At 43.0% G+C, this 24,333-nt stretch overlaps 1 protein-coding gene across 1 annotated transcript in view; it reads right to left on the reverse strand.

Moving 5' to 3' along the window:
- Window positions 1-2,156: 2,156 nt before the first annotated feature.
- LOC147737743 (uncharacterized) overlaps window positions 2,157-24,333 on the reverse strand; it is a 123,508-nt gene continuing 101,331 nt past the window's right edge. Inside the window, exon 5 of the mRNA XM_086942933.1 lies at window positions 2,157-12,804. Within this exon, the coding sequence (XP_086799059.1) occupies window positions 9,466-11,433 (1,968 nt within the window). The 5' untranslated portion in view covers window positions 11,434-12,804 and the 3' untranslated portion in view covers window positions 2,157-9,465. The remainder of the gene's footprint in view (window positions 12,805-24,333) is intronic.

Raw genomic sequence — 24,333 nt, forward strand, 5'->3', positions numbered from 1 at the left:
TCCCGCAATATCTCTACATCGCCCACATAGAAACCTGGGTGCCTGTCCTCACAGATGTTATCAATGCTGCAGTCCAGGTTGGCCGCCCAGATTCTTGTGCTTTATCGATTATAGTCCCGGTATTTAAAAAGGGAGATCGGTACAGTACCTATTGTTATAGGCCCATTTCTCTTCTGGACTCTGTGGTGAAGGTGGTGGGCCGCATGGTACTTGACACACTTGTATCATGGGTTGATGAAAACAACTTTTTATCCAGTATCCAAAACGGCTTTCGCCCAGGTCGTTCCACTGTGGAACAGTGTTTAAACCTGTACATGGTTCTGAACAAATACACTGTGGCTCGTTCCAGCCCCATATACCTAGCCTTCATGGACCTGTCCTCAGCATTTCACTAGGTCAATAGGTCCAAGCTTGGCAGTTGATGTCCTCCATTGGCATTGATAGTAACATCATTTTATTTCTGAGGGATCTTCACCGTGATCCAACCGCGGTTGTCTGCTATTCACAGGATCTCAAAGTGTCCAGTCAGCTTGACTTCAAGAGAGGGGTGCATCAGGGGTGCATTTTAGCACCCTTTCTTTTTAACCTATATATTAATTCCTTAGAGAAGACCCTTTTGGACACAAATGCAGATTATCCCCAGGTAGGCAAGCGTAGCCTGCCAGTCCTCCTATACGCGGACGACACAATCCTTGGGCGAGGACAGCTAGGGGCCTACAACTTCTTCTGAATTCTTTTGCCCTTTTTATGAAGGACGTAGACCTTTCGTTTAATCATTCCAAGTCGTTCATTATGCAGGTGGGACCTCGTGAAGCTAAGCAGTTCACTTTTGAATTCGGACTTTCGTCAATACCGAAGACCAATGTTTTCTCCTATTTGGGAGTTGTGTTTGATGATTCCTTGAGTTGGTGCCCTTTGCTTACTTGGAAGAAAGGGGATCTAGTGAAAGCTTTTGCAGCTGTTCTTAACTTTGCCAGCAGAGTGGAAGAGAAGCCAATAGGGCCTCTTTTGAAGACATATGAAGACAAATATATCTCAAAGGTTAGTTATGGGAGTGAGATATTGGGCCACATTGGGGTAGGGGCAGTGCAAAGTGCTGAAAACTCTTTCCTGCGATGGGCCTTTCAGGCCCACAAAACACCCCACTTTATGTCGTGCACGAAGAGTTGGGGATGCCTTTCCTCTGAGATGTACTGACTTTCCGTCCCCTGGCTTTGTGGTTTAATATTTGGGCTAGGCCAGAAAATAGACTTCGCAAAGACGTCCTTTGGGAATGCCTTTCACTTGACCATGTCTCAAGCATCCGATGGCTCCAGTATATAAGAGTTGGTCTTACCAGGGTAGGTGGGAACTATTCGCTAATCCTGAGCTCATATGTAAGCGGGACCTTTCTCTGGTCAAAGAGTGTTTTTTAAGAATGAGCCACTGTGATAGAGAGGGAAATGAGCAGTGTTAGCCTAGTGCGCGTAAGTACATCGTGTCAAAAACTTTACCAACCAACAAACCTTATCTTCTAGGGTTTAAAAGCATCCATGTTCATTTTCTATTCACCCGGTTTCGGCTCAACCTCTTCCATTACCTCTTAGCACACCCTCGGGGCTCCCACAGAGGCCAGTGCCTCATGCCCTGTGGCTGCAACAGTGAGTCTCCTCAGGACATGATGCACTTTATAATGTTTTGTAGTTTTTATGCTGTCCCTAGAAAGTTATTGATTATTCCCATTGTCAAAAAAGCGGGTTTTAGGCGGGTGAGACCAGCTCTTATATTTTTACAATTACTCTCTAATGACACTGTTTTGCATACGCTTAACTTTTTACTGGTTGCTGTTAGACTCAGGTCAAGCGGATTTGTCAATCTGTAACTTGGAAGATGTTTTATCATTATATATATGATTTTTATCGTTTTCTTTTATAAAACCGAATAAAGTTTGTTAATAATAATCACTAGGGGATTCATTTACAGGGTAGCATAGTATCCCTCACAATAACTCCTGGAGTCCCAGTCCACTCAATGTACATGCTTTGTTCCCCCTAATTCCAACTTTACATCTACCCCCAATCACCTGCCCAAACCTCTCCCTGCTGATGCCAATGTCATCCTCTGTCATCCCACAGATCATATTTTTGGCCCCTTTGAAAGTGCCCATACAACTACCATTTGTTGTGTTTGAAACATTTTATTGAATAATAAAACCTAATAATAATAAGCTGATTATTAAAGAAAAACAAAACATCAGTTGCCACACACATAAGAGACAAAAGTAGTACATAAAAATCAACATACTGTAACACAGCAAAGTTATGTAGAGCACAATTCCTAATTTCGGGCAATCTTTAAAGTTCAACAATAGAAACGTTCATAAAGAACAGGAAAGGAAAGAAAGAAGGTGGGATACAGTGGTTTCATTAATGTAATACTTCATACACATAGAAAAGCAAATACTATTATTTTCCTTAAGCAATAACGTCCACACATTAAAATACTAAGAGAAAAGTATTGAACAATGAACATTTCATGTGTAATTAGAATTCAATTTGAATATTTTATCATCCTCAGCATTATTTGACTCATGATTACAGCCTGAATGCTTTCTGGAAAGGAACCGCCTCATGGGGTTCAAAATCACATATTTTCCTACAATAGGATTCAAATGATAAACTTAAATTTCAATTCAATTTATTGATTTAGGCCTTTTTGGAGATCAACAATTTTAAATATATACAAAATCCATACACTTTTGTAAAATTGTCACCTAAACTTGAATTCCATCCACTTTCTGATTAAACACTTCCCATTCCAGCAAGCATCACAGGACCACTTGTTGTTATATTCATAATTAGTGATAACGTTTCGGAGGAGATTATCCCGGTCTGGCTATAACTGTTTAATGGGATCTTAGAAGGTACATCTCGCCTGCCTGACTCTTGGAGTGATGCAGTTATTGCACTGATTTTAAAGCCGGGGAAGAACCCAACTCAATGTCAGTCATACCGCCGAATTTCTTTGCTAAGTGTTGACTATAAAGTCTTTGCTGAAATTCTGAATGCACGGCTTGGCAAAGTTGTTGGGCCAATAATTCACATGGATCAAAAGGGTTTCTTGCCAGGCCGGCAGATGTCCCATTTAATACATACCTTAATTGGGTCAATTGGGTCTCCCTCTATCAATCATTACTGTTGATGCAGCCAAGGCCTTTAACCGGGTGAACTGGCACCTTCTGGATAGGGTTCTTAAGGTCTTTGGTTTTGCCGATAGTTTTAGGGAAGTGTTGAAAGAAATATATAAATCCCCTCGGGCCCAGATTCTGGTTAATGGCAATCTCTCCCCGGTAGTTAAGATAGGGCGTGGAACTAGACAGGGCTGCCCGCTTTCCCCCATCTTATTTGATTTATATATAGAGCCGCTAGCTCAGAGTATAAGGTTGAATCAGACGATTGTCCCTTTTTAAATAAACAGGTATGTACAAAAGTTAGCACTGTATGCTGACAACCTGATTCATCTATCATCCAATGTCAGCACTACACTTTCAGAGTTTGAAGCTGAAACCCAAACCTTTGGAAGCCTGTCAGGTCATGAGATAAACAATGAGAAAACCAAGGTTATGACCTGGAACATAACCGATTAGGAGGGGAATTTTGCTAAAGAACTTAGATACTTAGGAGTTATAATATCTCAGGACCCCGCCCTAATCCCCAAGATTAATATAGTTAGAGTTTCTAAAGAGATCAATGTCCTACTATATAGATGGCAGAGCATCCCACTTTCATTGTATGGGCGAGTAAATCTCGACAAGATGTGTGTCCTCCCAAAATACGCTCACCTTTTTAACAACATTCCTTTAAAATTCGGAAAATCTGATATTCTTAAAATCCAGGGCAAAGTATCTTCCTTTATCTGGGCAAGTAAAGTGATCCGGTTATCCTGGAAGAAATTAAGGCGCAAACTCCAGGGAGGGGGGTGGCCCTACCAGACTTCCAGCTGTACTGTTGGGCTTATCAACTAAAGAACTGTAGAATGCTATTGCTCTCTCCGGACAGTTCGCTGATAGGCTGCATGTTTAAAGCCATGTTAGTAGGGGAAGAGGAGCTAGGTTTCATGTACAAGTTTGACTCTCCTAAATTCTTTAAAAAAATGTGTTTAAAGACTCTGCGTTCGGCGGCTAGGTTGTGGTCGGACTGCTGAAATTGTTTAGGACTATCCTATTATAGTGATTGAGAGCCAGTTTGGGATTCTCCTGGTACACCAGAGTTTCTTTTGGACTCTCTTGCTTACCCACTAAAAGAGGCAGGAGTTGTATATTGGAGAGACATTGTACTGGGTGACAAATGCCATTCCTGGGGATCCTGGAACCATATTACTAACTGTACTTTGTCCAGGTTCAAGTTTTATCAGCTCTCTTCCTGCTGTAAGAAGAAAAGCTGGCCACTTACAGAAGATAGCAGTATGGAAAGCGAACTACAAGATCTAGCTCAAAGGAAAGTAGAAGTGGCGAATGGTATAACCATCTTTTGGCAGCTACAGAGAGAAAGATGGATCAACCATACAGAATCTGGGAGAACTACTTGCTGAGCGAGGAGTTGGAAACTTTATGGCAAGTATCTCTAGATACACTTTACCCCCTGATTAAATCTGCTGCACTGAGAAAAAACACTTTTTTACACTCCATAGAATCTATTGGTCTCCCCTTAAGTTACCCAAGATAAAGGGAGGTGGAGAAGCCAGCTGTATGAGATGCAGCCTTCAGAATGCAGATGATCTCCATGTATTCGCGTCCTGTTTCAGGATACAAGAAATTTGGAAAAATGTGGGTAAGACTATCTCTAGAGCCCTGGGTGGCATCGTGGAGGTAAGCCCAACTCTTATACTATTTGGTTTTACTCCTGCACTGGGGGGAGCTTCAGACCCGACACTTAATGTCCCCCAAATCAAATAATTTGAAAAATGCAAAAATAAAAATAAAATAGAAATGTGCTACAAAACAAAGAGTTTACGTTGTGCTAGGACTGTGAAAGGGGGCCTGTTTTCACACTTACAACGATTGTCTTGGATAGCTAGGATAGGCATGATGCAAATTGTGAAAGGGAGAGGGCACACGTTACTTCTACCCTTTGCAAGTGGGAGTTCGAAAATATGGATCCAGCCAGAAGGTTCTGAGTTTCCCAGAAGTGTACTGAACCCCAGACCGACCAGAGCCTTGAAGCAGCAAGAGTATATGGTAGTTACCAGACAGCCCAAGAGCTCTAGAACCAGCAGAATCTACCCTCCAAGACTCTACACAAAAAGGAGTTAGACTAGCCTAGCCCTTTTCCATGTCATCCTACCCCACATCACTGCCACAAACCCCACCACAATAACCTTGAAAACCATTGCCCCTTTTCCCCAAAACACCGCCATCATCCATTCCCACAAAATACTGGCCCTTTCTGCTTGCCCTTAAACTACTCCCCCACACTGCAACCTACCCTCAAAATACTACATGGCTACACTGTCTGCTTCTGCCATAACACTGCCCTCTATCCTGCCACCCCCACCCAAACTGACCCCTACCCTACAATTGTCGCTATTGCCAAACACTACCCTCACCACTCACCATTATAACCTGAAAACACTGGACCCCCACCACCAAAACACTAGTGAGGGAGAGCTGGATGAGAAGGGGTGAGTGGGAGCCACCAAAGAAAGGGCAGAGGGCTCAACCACTTGTTTTTTTCAAGCAGTGGACGGGGCACTGGTGCATTTGGTGGGCCCCTATAGAAAAATATTGGCCCACTGGGACCGGTGTTCCACTACATTTAAATCTTGCCTTGTCCCAGGTCCCACCACATCCCCCATGGGAGGTAGAACCCTGCAGTAATATACTGCCCCCTCTCAGGGTCCACCACACTGTGTTGCCCACGCCCCCTTCCATTTCCTTGCCTAGGGCACCCACAGCCCTGGGCAAGGATAAGGAAGAACGGCAAGCTGTAGGAGTGGGGGCGACAGATGCATACTGCTCCAGCATGCCAGTATAACCTACTGATCTTCTTTTTGGTGCCCCATTCTCCGATGTACAGTCTGTTCTCTCCTCTGGCTGCAAAAGAGTCCAGGCTGCAGCCAAGAAGATCCTCCTGTCAGACGGCAGGTGGTGGAGTCCGAAGCCCTTCAGATGAATGCAAAACAGCAGGCAGGACAGGGAGGAGTAAATAAACAAAGAACACCTCACTTGCCTGCTGCTGAGACTCCTCCTTTTATTGGCCCATTGGCGAGCGCTGGCTCAATGCAAGGACAAGGTAGCATTCACTGGCATTTTTATGAAAAGTGCAGGCTTGTTACAAAACTGGCGATTTTTTTTGCACATCGCTATATCCTGGAGGGTCTGAATGACAATGCTCCCAAATATAATCATGCCCTGTGGGAAACAGTGGCCTAAACTCTGCCGGTGAACACAGGCTATTCAGGATAGATGTGTTGCAGTAAAGTTTGAAATATGTTGTGACTTGGACACGGCCAATTGCTTTGGTCAGGCGATTGACGAGTGTGGAATTTCGGTGCATTACCTGGATTAGGTCTATATGCTTCTCTAAAGATACCCGAGCATCATTAATGGACAAGCTATTCGATGGCTCTTACCTTTTAAGCAAGAAAGCGGACTAGGCCCCAGACAGATTCCTTGGTTCTGTCTGCCTCCGCCGCGCAATTTCATCACAAATCTCATTCCCTTTTGGCTACAGTAGGGTTTTTCAACTCTGCCAGCGCCAGACCCTGCTGCAAACCCAGCAGGTCTCCCAGTTCTTTCATGGCCATGGCACACAAAGGCAACGTCCAGGACATCATGCCACTGAGTAACCTGCCTCTACAACTGGTGCAGCTGCAAAACCTCTTTGTGTCCTGCCAGACACTGACTCACCCTATTGTAGGCAGTATCCAACATATTGTCCAGTGAATTAGATTATGCCAGTGGCAGACCCATCTCCCTATTCCACCCAGACTTAACAGTGGCGACCGATGTATCACGTCTGGGATGGGAAGGCCATATGGGAGACAGAGATTAGGGAAACCTCATCACCAGCAGAGACCCAACTCCAAATCAAGCTGTTGGAGTTGCAAGCATTTCACTTGGCGGTGAAGGTCTTCCTGCCCACCATCACAAGGGCGGGTGCAGTTTCTCACAGACAAGGCAGTCAATGACAGTGGTCTCATCTGGAAATGTCACACAAACGTGTTTGACAGTGAGCAGAGGATTCACTGGCTCCCAGGTATGCTGCCCCGAGATACAGAAGAATCCTTACTGGATTGTATTGAATATAGTGTGAGAAGCATATGGGAGAGACAGTGATCTACCGTCCTGATGAGTCCACAGTAATTAACTAGAAAGGTTGAAACATTGACTAAACAGGGACTATTTCATATAAATTATGTCTTCTAAGAATCGCCTTTGCTTAACTTGTATTTTACAAAAGCAATTTACAGCCCTGTTTTTGTGAACAAAATGTGGATCGGACTGTTTTATCATCATATCACTTTCATCTTGAGCATTGCACAGTCATCACTCAACGATTTATATATACCCTTGCTGCTGAGAATACAATTAGAATTTTTGGAAATGAAAAGACCTCATCTGAATTCTAATCATGATAAAAATGGTGAATTAATATCTGCCCAGGGCCTTCATATGTAATACAGACCTGTGAGATAATGAACTCATAGACCTCTGTAGTTGTTCACAGTGCGCATGGGAAGTGCCTCTATGCGTCTACACTTGTCACTTCTGGAGCAGAATGACGTCAACACTGAGCTGCATGATGTCTCCTACTGCGTGCAGCAGGACTGCTTTAAAGTTTGAGGATCCAGTCTGGCGTGTGGGGAATATTCACACGGTAAGGAATCTGCAGGTAAAGGAGTATCCACCAGAAAGAGCGTTTTCGAAGCCAAGTAACTGGTTTGTTATGTTTTTCTGCTGTCGTATATTATCTCATTCTGGGTGGTGAACTCTGCTCGCGGAGTTTTCCGTACTCCGCGGAGTTCGCATAGTTCCTAGAAACTCCGCTGCAAGGAGCGTAGCAAGGTTTTTTTCTACGCTCGCGGTCTTCAACGTCATGTGCCGGAGCGGGGAAAATCCACCTCCTAATGAGATTTTTCCTTGCTCGAGCTCGCCAGTCAACCTCCTGGGGCGATTTCTCAAAGCGGGTCGTCAGATTTCTCAATGCGAGTGGTCGCGGCAGGTCACAACCACTTGCGTTGAGAAAACTTCCTTCGCATTGACAAAGCTGCCGCTCAAGTAGAAGCAGCTGCACCCGCTTGCGCTGCAAATGGTGCCATTCGGAATTATTTTTACCGGGCGGGACAAACACCAGATCAAAATCACCACAAACGGCATGACCCTTACGCACACCACTGCTCGCTGAACTCCGCGAAGACCGCCCGAGTTTTTTGTCACTGTGCGGAGGAGTTCCTCATTAAGGAACACCGCATAGGCTGAATCTTATCATGAAAATATAGATATCAGTCATATGTTAAGAAACAAGGGTGCGTAGAAACCTTTTGGGTGGAGTAAAATTTAAGACATTATTATTGTAATTTTTTTGGCAATTATTTGATTTTTGCAAGCACTAACACTTCTCTGTGTAAAGTAAAGACCTTGAGAGTTTTGCAACTTTCAGATACTCAAATTGTGGATTCTGTTGCAATTAAAAATATTTCCAGGCCTGAAATTTCTTTGGAGGTTGCACGTGGGCAGCCTAAGTTATCCTGCAAGAGTTACTTGATGAATCCTATTGCAACTACAATATGTGCTCTCTCATGTAAAGTCAGGTTGTTAGACGCTTTTCTGCAACTCAAGATACGCCTTACTTTTCACCTGGTGTGGATGCATTTCTCATGTTTAGTGATATCTCCTTTCTGAGTATAACGTTTCTGGCTTTCCCCTCCTGTATAAGGCTTTAGTCCAGTGTGAATTCTCTAATATGAAATGACATTGTATTCAAGACTAAACCTTATCTGACATTCAGAACACGCCAAAGGCTTTATTCCCCCGTGTGAGTTCGCTCATGTCAAGTGAAAAGTAATTTGTAACCAAAACTATGCTTGCATTTCAAGCACTCATAAGGTTTTACCCCAGAGTGGGATCTCTCATGAAGCATAACACTGTCATTCAGATTCAAGCTGTTTTGGCATAAGGATTTTCTCCAGTGTGGAATTTCTCATGGTGAGATAGCGTTTTTCTCTGCAGCTTTTCTGGCATTCAGAGCACTCATAAGGTTTTAATCAGTATGAGTTGCTTATGGTTAGTGAGGCTGTGCCTATCAAATAGGAATTTCGGGCATTCACAGCGTTGGTAATGTTTTTCCCCTGTGTGCGTCTGCTCATGTAGAATGAGATTGAGTTTAAAATTGATGCTTTTCTGGCATTTGGAGAACTGAATTATTTTGATGGTGTGTTTTCTTATGGCGCTTCTAACCATCTCTACCTCTGAATCTTTTCTGACATTTAGAGCACTGATACATTTTTTTCTCCAGTGTGGATTCTCACATGTTCAGTGAGATGAGATTTATAGCTGAAACATTTTTGGCATTCGGAGCACTGATAAGGTTTTTCCCCAGTGTGGATTCTTATATGCTCAGTGAGATTGCTTTTTGCACGGAAACATTTCTGGCATTCAGAGCATTGAAAAGGTTTTTCCCCAGTGTGGGTTCTTATATGATGAGTGAAACTATTTTTGGAAATGAAAGATTTCTGGCATTCAGAGCACTTATAAGGTTTTTCCCCAGTGTGGGTTCTTATATGATTATTGAGACTTGTTTTTTGAATGAAACATATCTGGCATTCAGAGCACTTATAAGGTTTTTCCCCAGTGTGGGTTCTTATATGATTATTGAGACTGTTTTTTTGACTGAAACATTTGTGGCATTCAGAGCACTGAAAAGGTTTTTCCCCAGTGTGGGTTCTTATATGCTGAGTGAGACTGCTTTTTTCACTGAAACATTTGTCGCATTCAGTGCACCGATAACGTTTTACCCAAGTGTGGGTCCTTGTATGTTTAGTGAGTCTCATTTTGTCAATGAAACATCTCTGGCATTCGGAGCACTTATAAGGTTTTTCCCCAGTGTGGGTTCTTATATGATTATTGAGACTGTTTTTTTGACTGAAACATTTGTGGCATTCAGAGCACTGAAAAGGTTTTTCCCTAGTGTGGGTTCTTATATGCTGAGTGAGACTGCTTTTTTCACTGAAACATTTGTCGCATTCAGTGCACCGATAACGTTTTACCCAAGTGTGGGTCCTTGTATGTTTAGTGAGTCTCATTTTGTCAATGAAACATCTCTGGCATTCGGAGCACTGATAAGGTTTTTCCCCAGTGTGGGTTCTTATATGCAGCGTGAGACTCCTTTTTTCACTGAAACACTTCTGGCATTCAGAGCACTGATAAGGTTTTTCCCCAGTGTGGGTTTTTGTATGTCGAGAAAGACTTCTTTTGCCACTGAAACATTTCTGGCATTCAGAGCACCGATGAGGGTTTTCCCCAGTGTGGGTTTTTATATGCTGCGTGAGATGGAATTTTTCACTGAAACATTTCTGGCATTCAGAGCACAGATAAGGTTTTTCCCCAGTGTGGGTTTTTATGTGCTTAGTGAGACTGCTTTTTTCACGGAAACATTTCTGGCATTCAGAGCACTGATAAGGTTTTTCCCCAGTGTGGGTGCTTGTATGCCGAGTGAGATAGATTTTTTCACTGAAACATTTGTGGCATTCAGTGCACTGATAAGGTTTTTCCCCAGTGTGGGTTACTGTATGTCGAGAAAGACTTTGTTTGTCTCTGAAACATTTCTGGCATTCAGAGCACTGATAAGGTTTTTCCCCAGTGTGGGTTATTGCATGTCGAGAAAGACTTTCTTTGTTACCAAACCTTTCCTGGCATTCAGAGCACTGATAAGGTTTTTCCCCAGTGTGGATTCTTGTATGTACAGTGAGTTTGCCTTTGCAACTGAAACATTTCTGGCATTCAGAGCACTGAAAAGGTTTATCCCCAGTGTGGGTTCTTCTATGCTGAGTGAGACTGGATTTTTGACTGAAACATTTCTGGCATTCAGAGCACTGGTAAGGTTTATCCCCAGTGTGGGTTTTTATATGCTTAGTAAGATTGAATTTGTAAATGAAAGATTTCTGGCATTCAGAGCACTGGTAAGGTTTTTCGCCAGAGTGGGTTATTACATGTCGAGAAAGACGTTGTTTGTTATAAAACCTTTCCTGGCATTCAGAGCACTGATAAGGGTTTTCCCCAGAGTGGGTTAATTCATGTAGATATAGACTCGCTTTGATACTAAACCTTTTCTGGCACTCAGAGCACTGATAAGGTTTTTCCCCAGTGTGGATTCTCATATGCTCAGTGAGATAAGATTTGCGCCTGAAACTTTTTTTGCATACTTTGCACGGAGAGTGGTTTTCCCCAGTGTGCATTCTGTCAAATTCTGAGAGATAAGATTTATGGCTGTATCTTTTTTGTCACAAGTAACTTTTTTCCCCAACTTCAGTTATTTTGCCTCGATTGAGGCGGGTTTGAACACTGAATTTGCTCTCACAGTCCGTGTTTTATAAGGTGTATTCCTAGAGTTAATATCTCTACATTTACTTTTCTCTTGCTTATATGCCACAGTAAGAGTGAACCTGATTTTAGAGTCCGGCTTGTTTAGATAATGCTTAGCATTTATCTCTAAAATAAATTGTGTGTAATCTTCTTAACACTTGAATTGAGCAAAATATGTCTGGAAGCAGTCCTGCAACACCTGTTGAAATTGTTCTAGCAGATAATAGTCTTTAGGTAATAGCCTCTCCGGCAGCAAATTATTTTGTGACTGAAGTTTTGCTCCAATCTATTTGTATAGGTTCTTAGCAATGCAGTAATAAGGTGTTGGTTTGATATTTAATGATTAAACTGATAAGTACCTTTTTGCACTGGTGTAATGGCAGTGACTGAGGGCGTTAGAACATGCACAGTAATATTGTGGCTCATCAGTCGCAGAACAACAGTTCCTTTTACCCGTTCTGTGTTTGGTGTAAGGTTAAGGATTGTAGTTCTGAAGACAAGGATTTATTTACATTAGCTAGCGCAACGGTGCTCATCTAATTCATTTTTATATTTAACAGTTTTACATATCACTCCTGCACAACAGATAATGTTGAGGCGATTTACATAGAATTACAGAACAGTACACAATAAAAAGGAAACAATATGAGATGGTCATGAACACAATAAAGTGGTGAATGTTTAAGGTTGTCCCAAGAGTGAGCAGTGTGGGTCAAGGTGTTCTATCCAGAGGCAGATAGTCTCAAACTTGCGTAACTGGTTAAAAATGGTTGTTGAACAAAGGTGATTTTCCAATCTTTAGCTTGTTAACGTGTCAGCTTCAGAGTCTTCTTTCAGCGACTTTTCTTTGATGGTATGCAGAAGATACCTTTTGTTATAACTTTCTTTTATGCAGTGTGTGCTTCCTCTCTGGAATTACATGATGCTTTAGATGAACCTTATTCTGTCATGCTGATGCAATTTGTCTTTCTGATAATTTTTCAGATGAGGATGCTGAAGTGGTCTTTCTACATTATTTCTGATGCCTTGTGCACAGATATGGCTTTGCTCTGGGTTAATGAAATGCAAAATTAGAGACTTCACTTACAGGTATAGTACTTTCCCTGCCACACCTAGATTTTTCGAAATTGTTTAAACGGAGAATGCTGGATGTCCTTCAGTTTTTCAAAATAATCCTTCTTATGGCACTGACATTCAGTTGCTTAGTGCTAAATCTTGCTTTCTTCGTCCGTAATTTCAATCACCTATAGTATTAAAATTAATTAGTTAATACATGTACATTTCCAAAAATATAATTTACAAGCCAAATCAATGCAGAATTTTGAAAATGTTGTGCTGTTTTTCAGACAGAGCAGAGTGTAGAATGGTAGCCTGAGAGTACTTGGATGTAGGAGTGAGGATTTGTAGAATTTTCAACATTTTATTAAGCTCACAAAGGATACATGTACCCTATGGAGTTGTAACATAGAATCCCAAAGGCAGATATTAAAGTCATATGGACTGGCACCAAACAGATATAAAAAAAATATATACTATTAATTAATTTGTAATGTAGATTTCTGGGATGGGAATTACTAGTCCACGGACAACAGGTGTTTTCCCCTGCCCGGAGTTACCACCTACTTGTATCTGGTTTCCTGACTTTTGAATTTTGGCCTCTGCCTCAAGCAAATCCATTGTGTGCTGCGAGGACTATGCCTAGACCAATCCCTCAACTATGGTCCAGAGTATGAATCAAGGGCAATGAAATTAAGGCGTACTTTCATGTGTTCATTTTATTCCACCTGATTATCAGTGGTTAGGTTTTTCTGCACCTGGACTTACTGGGTGCAGAAAAACCAGGACTCAATTTTTTCCAGACAGAAAAATTAGACTGCAAAGACGCATAAGACTCTGGGTGCAGCAGAAGCAGCCAATATAAGCTCAAATACATTTACATTTACACATACAATTCTTCCCTCTGTTGGTGTTCAAAGTCGTTATCGGCCTGTGATTCGGCATTGAGTGCAGAGCGTATCGATTAGAGCAGAGGGGCCGAGCCGAGGAGGAGTTGACGAGCAAGCGGAGTGCAGCCTGGGATGACTGCCCGGGTTTGTTATGTGACCAGTTCCTGCTCCCGAAGGTTTCTCCCGCTTCACCCGAGTCCTGTTATACGGGCGCTTTAAGATCTACAGATCTGCTGTGGGGGCAGGAACGGCCGCTGCCAGCACCACGGTGCTAAGGCGCTGCTAGTGCTGCTGGTGCGGCGGCTGCTGCAGGGGTCGAAGGAGCCTTGGCCTGCGGTGCTGCTGGTGCGGCGGCTGCAGCAGGGCACAGAGGCACAGAGGAGAACAGAGGAGCACAGAGGGCACAGAGGAGGCTTGGCCTGATGCCTGATTTTACGTATTTACTAAGCATTGAGCAGAGCAGAGCAGAGCTGAGCTGAGGAGTGGAGGGAAGTGCCTACATCTGCCGTCTGTAGTGGGACTGGCTCTGGATCCCGCTCTTGCTCCTGAACGATTGCCAGCATTCTCCCTTGTACTCTTGTCTGCGATGAATAGCAACCAACAAGCAATGAACAGTGAGTGGTGAGTGACAAGTGGCAAGAGGTGTGTGGAGTGTGGCGGGTAGCTAAGGTTGATCGGTCCGTAAGTCGCTGAGCCATTGGAGTCTGTAATAAGTCTGTAATACAAAATCTGAGAAATTATGCAAAGGGGAAAGTGACAGTAGACTTTGACCCTCTTGAAGCACCCCTCGACCCCTGAATTACTTTGCATGCCTAGACTACAGCCTTACCCAGAGCCCGGAATTTAATTAATCGGTTAATTAATCAATTAAGTAACCAGCAGTATCGGCAGATTCTGCACCGAGGTGTGCTTTGGGGGTGTTTTCCCTTGGAGGTGTTTGGTGGTGTTTTTGTCCTATCAAAGCACCCTTTGGTCTTGTCACTGGCCCGTTTGATTCTCTGAAAGAAGCAAGACTTCTTCACCTTAGAATGTGTATTATGAGGTCAGGAAAGGAGCGGCCACCTTTGCCTCCTAGCAAAAGGAAAAGAAAAATACAACACACACTAATACTAGATACGTTTAAAATAAAACAGGAAGGTGACATATAGTCCTTTAAATCATCTAAGGTCCATACATTTGAGAAACTAGGAAAGTCGCCATCAAAGTTTGATTTTATGAAAGATCCAACTGGTGCTATGCTAACATTGCTAACTAACCCATGTGATCTTCAAACTCCAATTAAACCACTTAGTAGAACAAATATTATATCCCCTAAGCAAGGAGTAAGTGAACCAGGCCACCCTGAGTCTGAAGCTGAAGTCGAATGAATGTCAAATTCAACTAAGGACCAAGTCAACCATTGGGGTCAAAAAACGGACCTAGAAATGTTAACTATTCCACTAGATACACAGCACTTACTACAAAGTAGGCAGCCAATGCCAATAGAAGAGCAAGTAAAAATCAGAAAAGCTAACGGGATAGGGGAACCATCTAATTTGGGACAAATAAATCAACGTGAGCAAGAAGCTCCAAATGAACTAAATGGTGGGGTGAAAATCATAAGGGAAGCCAATACCCCACTGAAATCGGATCTTACTCTGTCTAAAATAAATTCATTTAAAAAACAGGACCAGCCAAAATGTAATCGAAATAACGGATCTCAAATTAATAAGGACGAATATAACAGCAACCCAGAAACTCTGCAGCATTGGAGTACTCCGTATCTAAAAGACGTTTTGAATAGTAGTCCACAATTCATTAATTCTTGTGACGAGGAACATGATTTTCAAGAACCACAAAAAGAGGAGTCTAAGGACCTCTCATTCATAAATGGGCAACACCACAGCCCAGGTACTCCGGTACCAGGAAGTGGGAACGCAGGAGCAATTTGGGATTTATTCTTCAAAACCTCACAATTAACTCTGGAAGCTTTAACATATAAGTCCAACAAAAAGGAGGTCCAAATTGATCTCTTGAGCACTACGGCATCCTCTGTTGCCAGAACTGAGCAGAAGATAACACAAAATAATTTAATAGTAAGGGCACAATCTCAGCCAATATCTACGTATGCAGAGTGTAGTTGTGCCTCACTAATTAACAAACTGACTACCATTCCGGATATTTTAAAAACAATAATTGACAATGTAAAAGGGAATTTTCCTAATGTGGAATGTGACCGACTGCCCCTCTAAAGATACAATAAAATGTAAAGACAATACTGTTAAAGAAAAAATAGATGATAAAACAAAAGATCAAGAAGTGATAAATCTATGCTCAACACAATAAACAATGACAGACGCAGCTCCGGAAGTTTACCTATCAAAAAGACAGAGGAAAAAATACAACAACAAAAAGCAAAAAATAAAGCTTCTAAAAGTATAAAAAAAAATACAAATGCATCAGATATAGTGAGATTGAACACTGCAAACAACCATGACCAAATATCATATTGTGAAGGTGAGGGTAAACAAATGTCTCCAACAAAACCCTTTTACCCTCTATTTAATAAAGATCTATCGGAGGTACAAGCAGTTATGAAAAATAAATGCCTAAACAAGCAAGCTGATAGTATAAAAATGATAGAGTATGGGAAAATTCAGTACTTAGATATGCTGCAAGTGGAAGAATGTAATGAACAGGTGGAGAATAAGCCATCACAATTGGAAACACATAGAGCAAAGAACGAGAGTATCAGAGGGGATGAAACGAATAGAGATTTGTTAAGAATCTGGAAGGATATTAAATTACCACAAGATCTGGAAACCGAAACAAATCAGTTACATAAACATCGACAATCATGGTCTCAAACTGTTAATAATCATAATGGAAGGTTAATTGTGCATGCTCAAGCTGAAAATAGCTGCAACAAATTAAATAAAATAACCCAGATCAAAAAGAAGGAGTGGTGCAGGTAATTTCTACGCCGGAATATACATCTAGTGGTAATAATGATATCTTGACTTGTGGAAACATATTAAAATTGTGTAATGCAATACCCTCATTAAAGAAAATTAAATGTACCGACATAGAATCAATTGAATTCCACACATCAAGAATAATAATCGCGAATCAACATTAGTAATTTAGACATCTTCTACAGCCGCCAGCCTTATCATGCAAGAACATAATCTCTTTCAGGAGTGTGGAATAAAAATAACAACCCCCTTGCAACCTTCCTATCCTAGCCCTTTTGTTATAACAAAATTACAAAATCATAACCAAATGAGAACCGAGAATAATAAGAAATACCCAATATTAAAAAAAAACATAGGTATGACCAACGGGCATCTTTTAAAATTATTAGAGGTAAAAAAAGTAGACCTATTATTTGACACTGTCAAATTAGGTTGGCTAACAGCAGCCCTCCATAATGTCAGGCAGGATTGACATCTATAATCTGAAGTTCCTTTAAGGGGGCCAACAATTATGAATAAAAGGGTCAGATTATGTTCGTGGAATATAAATGATGTTCAAGCAAAGATTCAGAATAACCAATAAACTACTTTGTGCTGTTTTGAAATCATTTGTTTACAAGACACTTGGGCTTTAGTTCTTTTTAGATTGGAAGGGTATAGGGTTATTACTCATTAGCTAAGACAACAAGTAACTATGGCAGACCTTATGGGGGTTTGGCTATTTTTATATCAACTGAGCTAAAAATGGAAAGTGAAATGGACGTCCCAAGTCAAAATGATTATCTTATTGTCAAAATACGATACAAGGAACAAAATATAATTACATCTCTTGTAGTAATCAACGTATATAATTACGAAGAACAATGGCGACCAATTTGATAATTATGATATTGCAGCAATTGGACAATGACACCCAACCTGAGATTATTATTACCGGTGGTTATAACATGAATACGCTATGGTCTTACGATAGAGATGTTGAAATACAACGGCAAAATTACTTATGGTCAATTCCAAGTTTTTCCATCAACAATGGGTATGAGGGAACAAAAGAATGAAAACATCGTCAAGACCCTTGTAAAAGAAATAGAAACCATAGGTCTAAGATGTCAAAATGGGCGATTTCCTCAAGATTCGCCAAAAGCATGGACTTTTCAAGCAGGGGATCATAGTGCTAGAATAGATTATACCACAGCATCATTGAATCTATTTCATAAAATGTTGTCTTATCGGATAGAGGGAATATATATAAATGACCACGATCAACAAATAAACCTAAAAGGCCTAAGATTTGAAAACTATACGACACTTCCGGGAGAAATAACGACAGTAAACTATAAGAAACTTTATTGGTCAGATAACACCAAAGATTCTTTACCAGTCAATCTCAACAATATGCTAATAAAGGTCAGTGGAGGAAAAAACACAGCATGTTCGTTGGTGAAAATTTCGTTTGAAAGCCATCAATTAAAAAAAGGACGTAACAGAATCCTGAGATCGATAAAAAAAGTTCGAAGTTAATTTAATTTACAGAGTAAAACTTAAAAAGATAAATAGAGGAGTAAGGAAAATGATCTTGAAGGACAAAATGCAAAAAAAGCAATATTTGTGGGCAAAAGCTCTATATGCTTGCAAAAGGAGTAAGTCAAGAGGCTTCTGGATTCTATTAAACAAATTGAGTAGATCTAGTAGGAAATCTATTTCATCAACAGTAACTGAATCTGAATGGGTATCGTTCATAGATGTGCATTTGAATCCTACTCCTAACATGGCTGTGAATTCTCCTGATTGGGCTATAAATAGAATAGGAGGAGAAAAGAATAATAACTCAGTAGAGATAACAGAAAAACAAGTATATAAATTAATAAAGAATCAGAGATCCAATGGTGCCCCGGGCCCAAATGGGATTCCCGCTGTGTTGTATATGGAGAAAGCATCATATTAGTCGAGCTATCTAACACCAGTATTTATTCATGCTCTCCAATCCGTCCTCATGGCATGGAAGGGATCTATAATTTCTCCTATATATAAAAGTCGGGACTGGTCCCTCCCTTCCAATTACAGATTAATTACGCTCCAAGATATCGAAGCTAAATTAGCTGCATCTGTTCTACTTAAGGAGTTAATTGATTGGGCTAATGAAAACCATTTAATTCCACCAAACCAATCAGGTTTTGTACACGGTCAAGGTACAACAACAAATGTGTTAACACTGGGAATTTTAATGGAAAAATATAAAACAAAAAACAGCCATTATATTTATGTTTAGTTGATTTTAAAGCTGCCTTTGACTGTGTAAATAGGCAGATTTTATGGAGGAAACTGGATCGTTATGGCACTAGCTCCAGCCTTTTGAATGCAATACAATTGTTATATACTGATACCTGGACAAGAGTCCGGCTAGGGAATGGCTCAAGCTTGAGAGGGAAATTTTAAAAACTCACGGCCTAAAGCAAGCGTGTGTTTTAGCTCCATATTTATTTAATCTATTTTTATCAGACTTTACCCTTGCAATGAACAGTTAGCAGACTCACCAAAGCTGGCTGAGAAACAAATATCAAACTTATTATACTCTGATGACGTCGTCCTGCTAAGCCAAACAAGGATGGTACGGCAGCAATTAATAAACAAAACATCAATGTATTCAATTGAGAACAAAATGACAATAAACGAAACAAAAACAAAAGTAATGGAAGTCAGTACCAAGAATCGGAAGGGCAGTCAATACAAATGGTACCACCAAAAGCGAGAGCTAGAAAAAGTTCAATGTTATATATATCTTGGGATACTGTTTGACGAGAAAGGATCTTTTTCATACCATAAAATGGAAATGAAGAAGAGCCAAAAGTCTACAAGGGGCTTTTCACCTACTTTATAGCTCCTTGGGAGGCCCAACCTTTACCCCATTAATAAAAGTAATAAAAGCGATATTGCTCCCGAGGCTTATAAGGAAGTGAAATACTCGTGGCTTGATGCCGCCCAGGCGGCGTGCCACAGCCCTGAGACGCTGGCGCTGCTTTGCCAAAAGCATACCGAATTCTCGGATGAAGCCGGCCGTAAACTGTCCTTCATTGGTAGAGAGGGTCGAGCGCGCCGCTTTGGGGAGGGTGACCGCCCGGGACGTACCCTTGCTAACCTCCTACCTCCACTGCGCGTTGCCTCCTATATACCTGCTCTCAGTGATGGAGCCTGGACAGGACCACCTCTCCGGTAGATATTAAATTCCGTTTTCTCAACTTTTACTCTCACCTCTATTGTACCGGCACTCCCTTGCCACTGGAGGAGTTCGACCAATGTTTTGAGTCCTTCGCCCTCATCCGGCTCGAAGTCTACCATAGAATAGTTCTTGATGAGCCATTTTCCAGGGAAGAAATATTGGCAGACATCAACAGCTTACCTAGCGACAAGGCCCCTGGCCTGGATGGACTGCCTGCCTCGTTCTACAAATTGTTTGCTGACATCCTGGAACCGCATCTGGTGGCCATGTATAATGAGTCTTTCGACACCGGGCTATTCCCGCAGTCCCTGCACAAAGCATTGATAAATTTGCTCCTTAACCCTGACAAGCCTGCCGACCGTCGTGACTCCTACCGTCCATCGTGACTCCTACCTTCCTCTTTCCCTAATAAACATACATAATAAAATCTTTGCCAAATCTCCCAGATCAATCTGGCTTCATACCTGGCAGGGCAACCTCACATAATCTTCGCACCATTTTCTCTGTCCTGCATCAAACTTAATCCTAACTTGCCGGCAGTGGCCACACTACTCGACGCACCAAGGCGTTCGATACGTTGGAGTGGCCGTTCCTGTTCAACATTCTACCGCGTATGGGGTTCAGCGCTCACTTTCTGCGTAATATCAAACTCCTTTACACCAGTCCCTCCGCACGTCTCCGCATTAATGGTCAGGTATCTGACCCGATCATCATTGCCTGTGGCACTCGCCAGGGGTGTCCGTTATCGCCCATGCTTTTTGCCATCGCCATGGAGTCCCTGGCTGCCAGGCTACGGCAGCACCATACACACAGGGGCATTGGTTTCCCTTCCCGCTCTCTCCTGGTCTCAATGTATGCGGATGACGTCACCCTATATGTCCGCCACCCCCAGGAAAATCTTAGCAATCTGGTTCGGTAAATCATATATTTTGGCGGGTTTTCAGGCATCCAGATAAACTGGAGTAAGTCGGTCCTATTTCCCCTGACTGATGCTACTGTTCCCTTCACACTGGACTTTCCATTTGTGTGGGCATCCGGCCCCATGCGCTATTTGGGCATCTGTTTAAGTAGAGATTTGGATGAATTGTGGAGGTCGAACTTAATGCAGGCTGATGATTGGCTTGAATCGAGAATCCCTTCGTAGAGCCGACTTCCGCTATCCTTGGCTGGCCGTATTGCCATAGCAAAAATGGTGGTCCTGTCTAAATTCCTCTATCTCTTCTTGAATATGCCTATCCCCCTCACCTCTCATTTCTTTCGCAAACTTGGCTCTCTAGTCATTTCGCTTATTTGGGCATGTGAACAACCCAGGGCGGCCTACGATATCCTCACCCTCCCTGCCGGTGGGATGGGTGCGCCTGACTTTCGGATCTACGCCTTATGTGCCCAGGCCAGCTTCTTGCATTTCTGGACCCACCCCATGGAATTGACATTTTGGAGGCCGACTGGTTGTAATCAAACTAAAAAGTTGTCCCTGAATTACCGGCTCCGCCTGATCCACTTCAAGTACTTGCACAAACTGTATCGCACCCCAGTGCTGCTCCACCGGTTCGTGCTCACCAATGGAGATACTTGTATGCGTTGCGCTGCTCCCGCTGCAGACTTTACCCATGTAGCTTGGCTCTGCCCCAAGGTCTCTGAGTTCTGGCAGGCGGTGTGCTCCACCGTCTCTGACATCACCGGTACTGCAGTGCGCCCAGCCCTCCCCTGTGCATTCTTGGCTTTGTTAAGTTTTGCCCTGATGCTTCCCGCCACCTGATTTCGATGCTTTTGTTCCTCGCCAGGCGTAGGGTGGCCATGTCTTGGGGTCGGTGGTCTGCTCCTAGGGTCGAGAGTTGGTTGGAGGATGCCTCTCAATGCCAGACTCCTCTCTGAGTTTTGGGATTTAATGCCTGCCAGGTCCAGCCCTGTCGACATTTGGGCCCCCCTGGTCGCCTATCTCCTTTTCCCGCTCCCACCCCAGCGGCACTACCTCTCCCGCGCTCTCCCCGGGCCTGGGTCCGCAGCGGCTGCCGGTGTTGGTTAGTGAATGCTCCCACCTCCCCATCTGCACCCCTGCTGCTTTAGACTTTCATCTGTTATTGTGCTTCTATGCATGCTTCCCCTTGGGAGGCTGTAGCCCTGGACTGTGGTTCTGTGACTTTAACATTCCTGGTTTTACTGAATTGCTGTAAACGTAACCCAATTGCAACTCAAAGTCTGTATTGTAATTTATCTTGCTACCGAGCGTGGCGGTTCTGCACGGTGTATTGTGTCTGCCATGTTGATATTCCTTAATAAAGGTTTTTGAAAATAAAAAAAATTAAAAATGTCACTTTTAAAAGACAAAGAACTGTTTATTAAGAGATCCCACGCTTGGATGTTGGTCCAGGAATATACGAGTCTTAAGGTCAAACCATAATTAGAAAAACCATCGTTTCTACAAATCAAAAACACCTTTATGAAAGCACGATTCGGCAACTTACCTGGCTTAAAACATGCAGTGCCCTGGTTGAGACCATCTAAGCCGACTATGCAACCTATAGGACGAAAGTATTTTGCATTTTGTTGTATATGTGTAGTAATGATGGCGGAAAGAAAACGATATTTGAAAAAACTGCTTCATTGGCAGAGTTGTTCGTACCTGCAGACATGCAATAATAGTTTTTTTAGACCATAGGGTATTAAAATGAACGCCAATTTTACTACATTTACAATACTTGTTAAAAAGAAGTTGGATACTTGTGAGTTGCCCACAGTAAATCTGGAAGTCTAAGATAATTAAGGACAACGCGTACGTGATGCCAGCGAGGTCACATAAGTCCCACCCTGGCGTGCCTAGAACTTTTCAGCCCCACAATGCGGAGCCAGCAGAGAAAGGAAGGGCGTGCCGTGAAGGAATCTGCGGCTAGAATCGTCCCTACCAGATACATCGTTACCGAAGGTAAGTAACTCGTACATCTGATAGAGACTACTAGCCTCAGATTCCTTAACGTAGAATATCCTAGCCATATCCACGGGAAAGGAGGGTCTGCGGAAGGACCCCACCTGCCTGGACATAACAGAGGGTCCCACATGGGACTAGTCCAATGGACAGGGCGAAGAGCCCCATCCTCCCAGGCAAGGGGGGGAACCCCCACAAGCAGAAAACCACTGACCCCAAGAGGAGTGTGGGAAGAAGAAGAAAGAAGAAAGAAGAAAGAAGAAAGAAGAAAGAAGAAGAAAGAAGAAAGAAGAAAGAAGAAAGAAGAAAGAAGAAGAAGAAGAAGAAGAAGAAAGCCCGTTCACTCTCAACAGAGGAACCAAGGGCAAGGCCAGGGAGGCCGAAGCACCCTACGCCCCTACAAGGCAACAGAGCTTCGATCCAATGAAAGAGGCAGAAGAAAAAACTAGAGGGGCCAAGCAAACAAGTAAAAAGAAGGCGAGCCCACCATAGACGGAAGTGGTACAAAAGTGGGTGGTGATGGACGGAGCATCTGAACCAATCAAACACTCACACCCAGTCAACAGATCTGGATTTAATCCATCACCGTTCTTGAGCCCACTCTGCCACTCCAGTTCAGACATGGCCATATGCAAATCAGTCTGACCCTGTGCCTCATGGGAACAGTCCAGCCCGAACTGCCAAGCCATGCCTTCCCTGGACCGGAAACAAGCTTCCGAGGACCGGTTTCTGGCATTTCAGGAGTCTTCAGCCCGGCTTGCTTGAATCCAGTGGAAAAGTGAGCAAGGGACTCACGTCTGAGCATACCCTGCCAACTTATGGCGAACAAAGTGGTACAAAAGGGGGTGGTGATGGACGGAGCATCTGAACAAATCAAACACTCACACCCAGTCAATATATCTGGGTTTAATCCATCACCGTTCTTGAGCCCACTCTGCCACCCCAGTTCAGACATGGCCATATGCAAATCAGTCTGACCCTGTGCCTCATGGGAAGTGTCCAGCCCGAACTAGCTAGCCATGCCTTCACTGGACCGGAAACAAGCTTCCGAGGACCGGTTTCTGGCATTTCAGCCGTCTTCAGCCCGGCTTGCTTGAATCCAGTGGCAAAGTGAGCAAGGGACTCACATCTGAGCATACCCTGCCAACTTATGGCGAACAAAGTGGTACAAAAGGGGGTGGCGATGGACGGAGCATCTGAACCAATCAAACACTCACAACCAGTCAACAGATCTGGGTTCAATCCATCACCGTTCTTGAGCCCACTCTGCCACCCTAGTTCAGACATGGCCATATGCAAATCAGTCTGACCCTGTGCCTCATGGAAACAGTCCAGCCCGAACTGCCAAGCCATGCCTTCTCTAGACCGGAAACAAGCTTCCGAGGACCGGTTTCTGGCATTTCAGCCGTCTTCATCCCGGCTTGCTTGAATCCAGTGGCAAAGTGAGCAAGGGACTCACGTCTGAGCATACCCTGCCAACTCATGGTGAACAAAGTGGTACAAAAGGGGGTGGTGATGGACGGAGCATCTGAACTAATCAAACACTCACACCTAGTCAATAGATCTGGGTTTAATCCATCACCGTTCTTGAGCCCACTCTGCCACCCCAGTTCAGACATGGCCATATGCAAATCAGTCTGACCCTGTGCCTCATGGGAACAGGCCAGCCCGAAATGCCAAGCCATGCCTTCCCTGGACCGGAAACAAGCTTCCGAGGACCGGTTTCTGGCATT

The sequence above is a fragment of the Lissotriton vulgaris genome, chromosome 1_1, assembly GCF_964263255.1.
Source record: "Lissotriton vulgaris chromosome 1_1, aLisVul1.2, whole genome shotgun sequence".
NCBI classification, from domain to species: Eukaryota; Metazoa; Chordata; class Amphibia; order Caudata; family Salamandridae; genus Lissotriton; species Lissotriton vulgaris.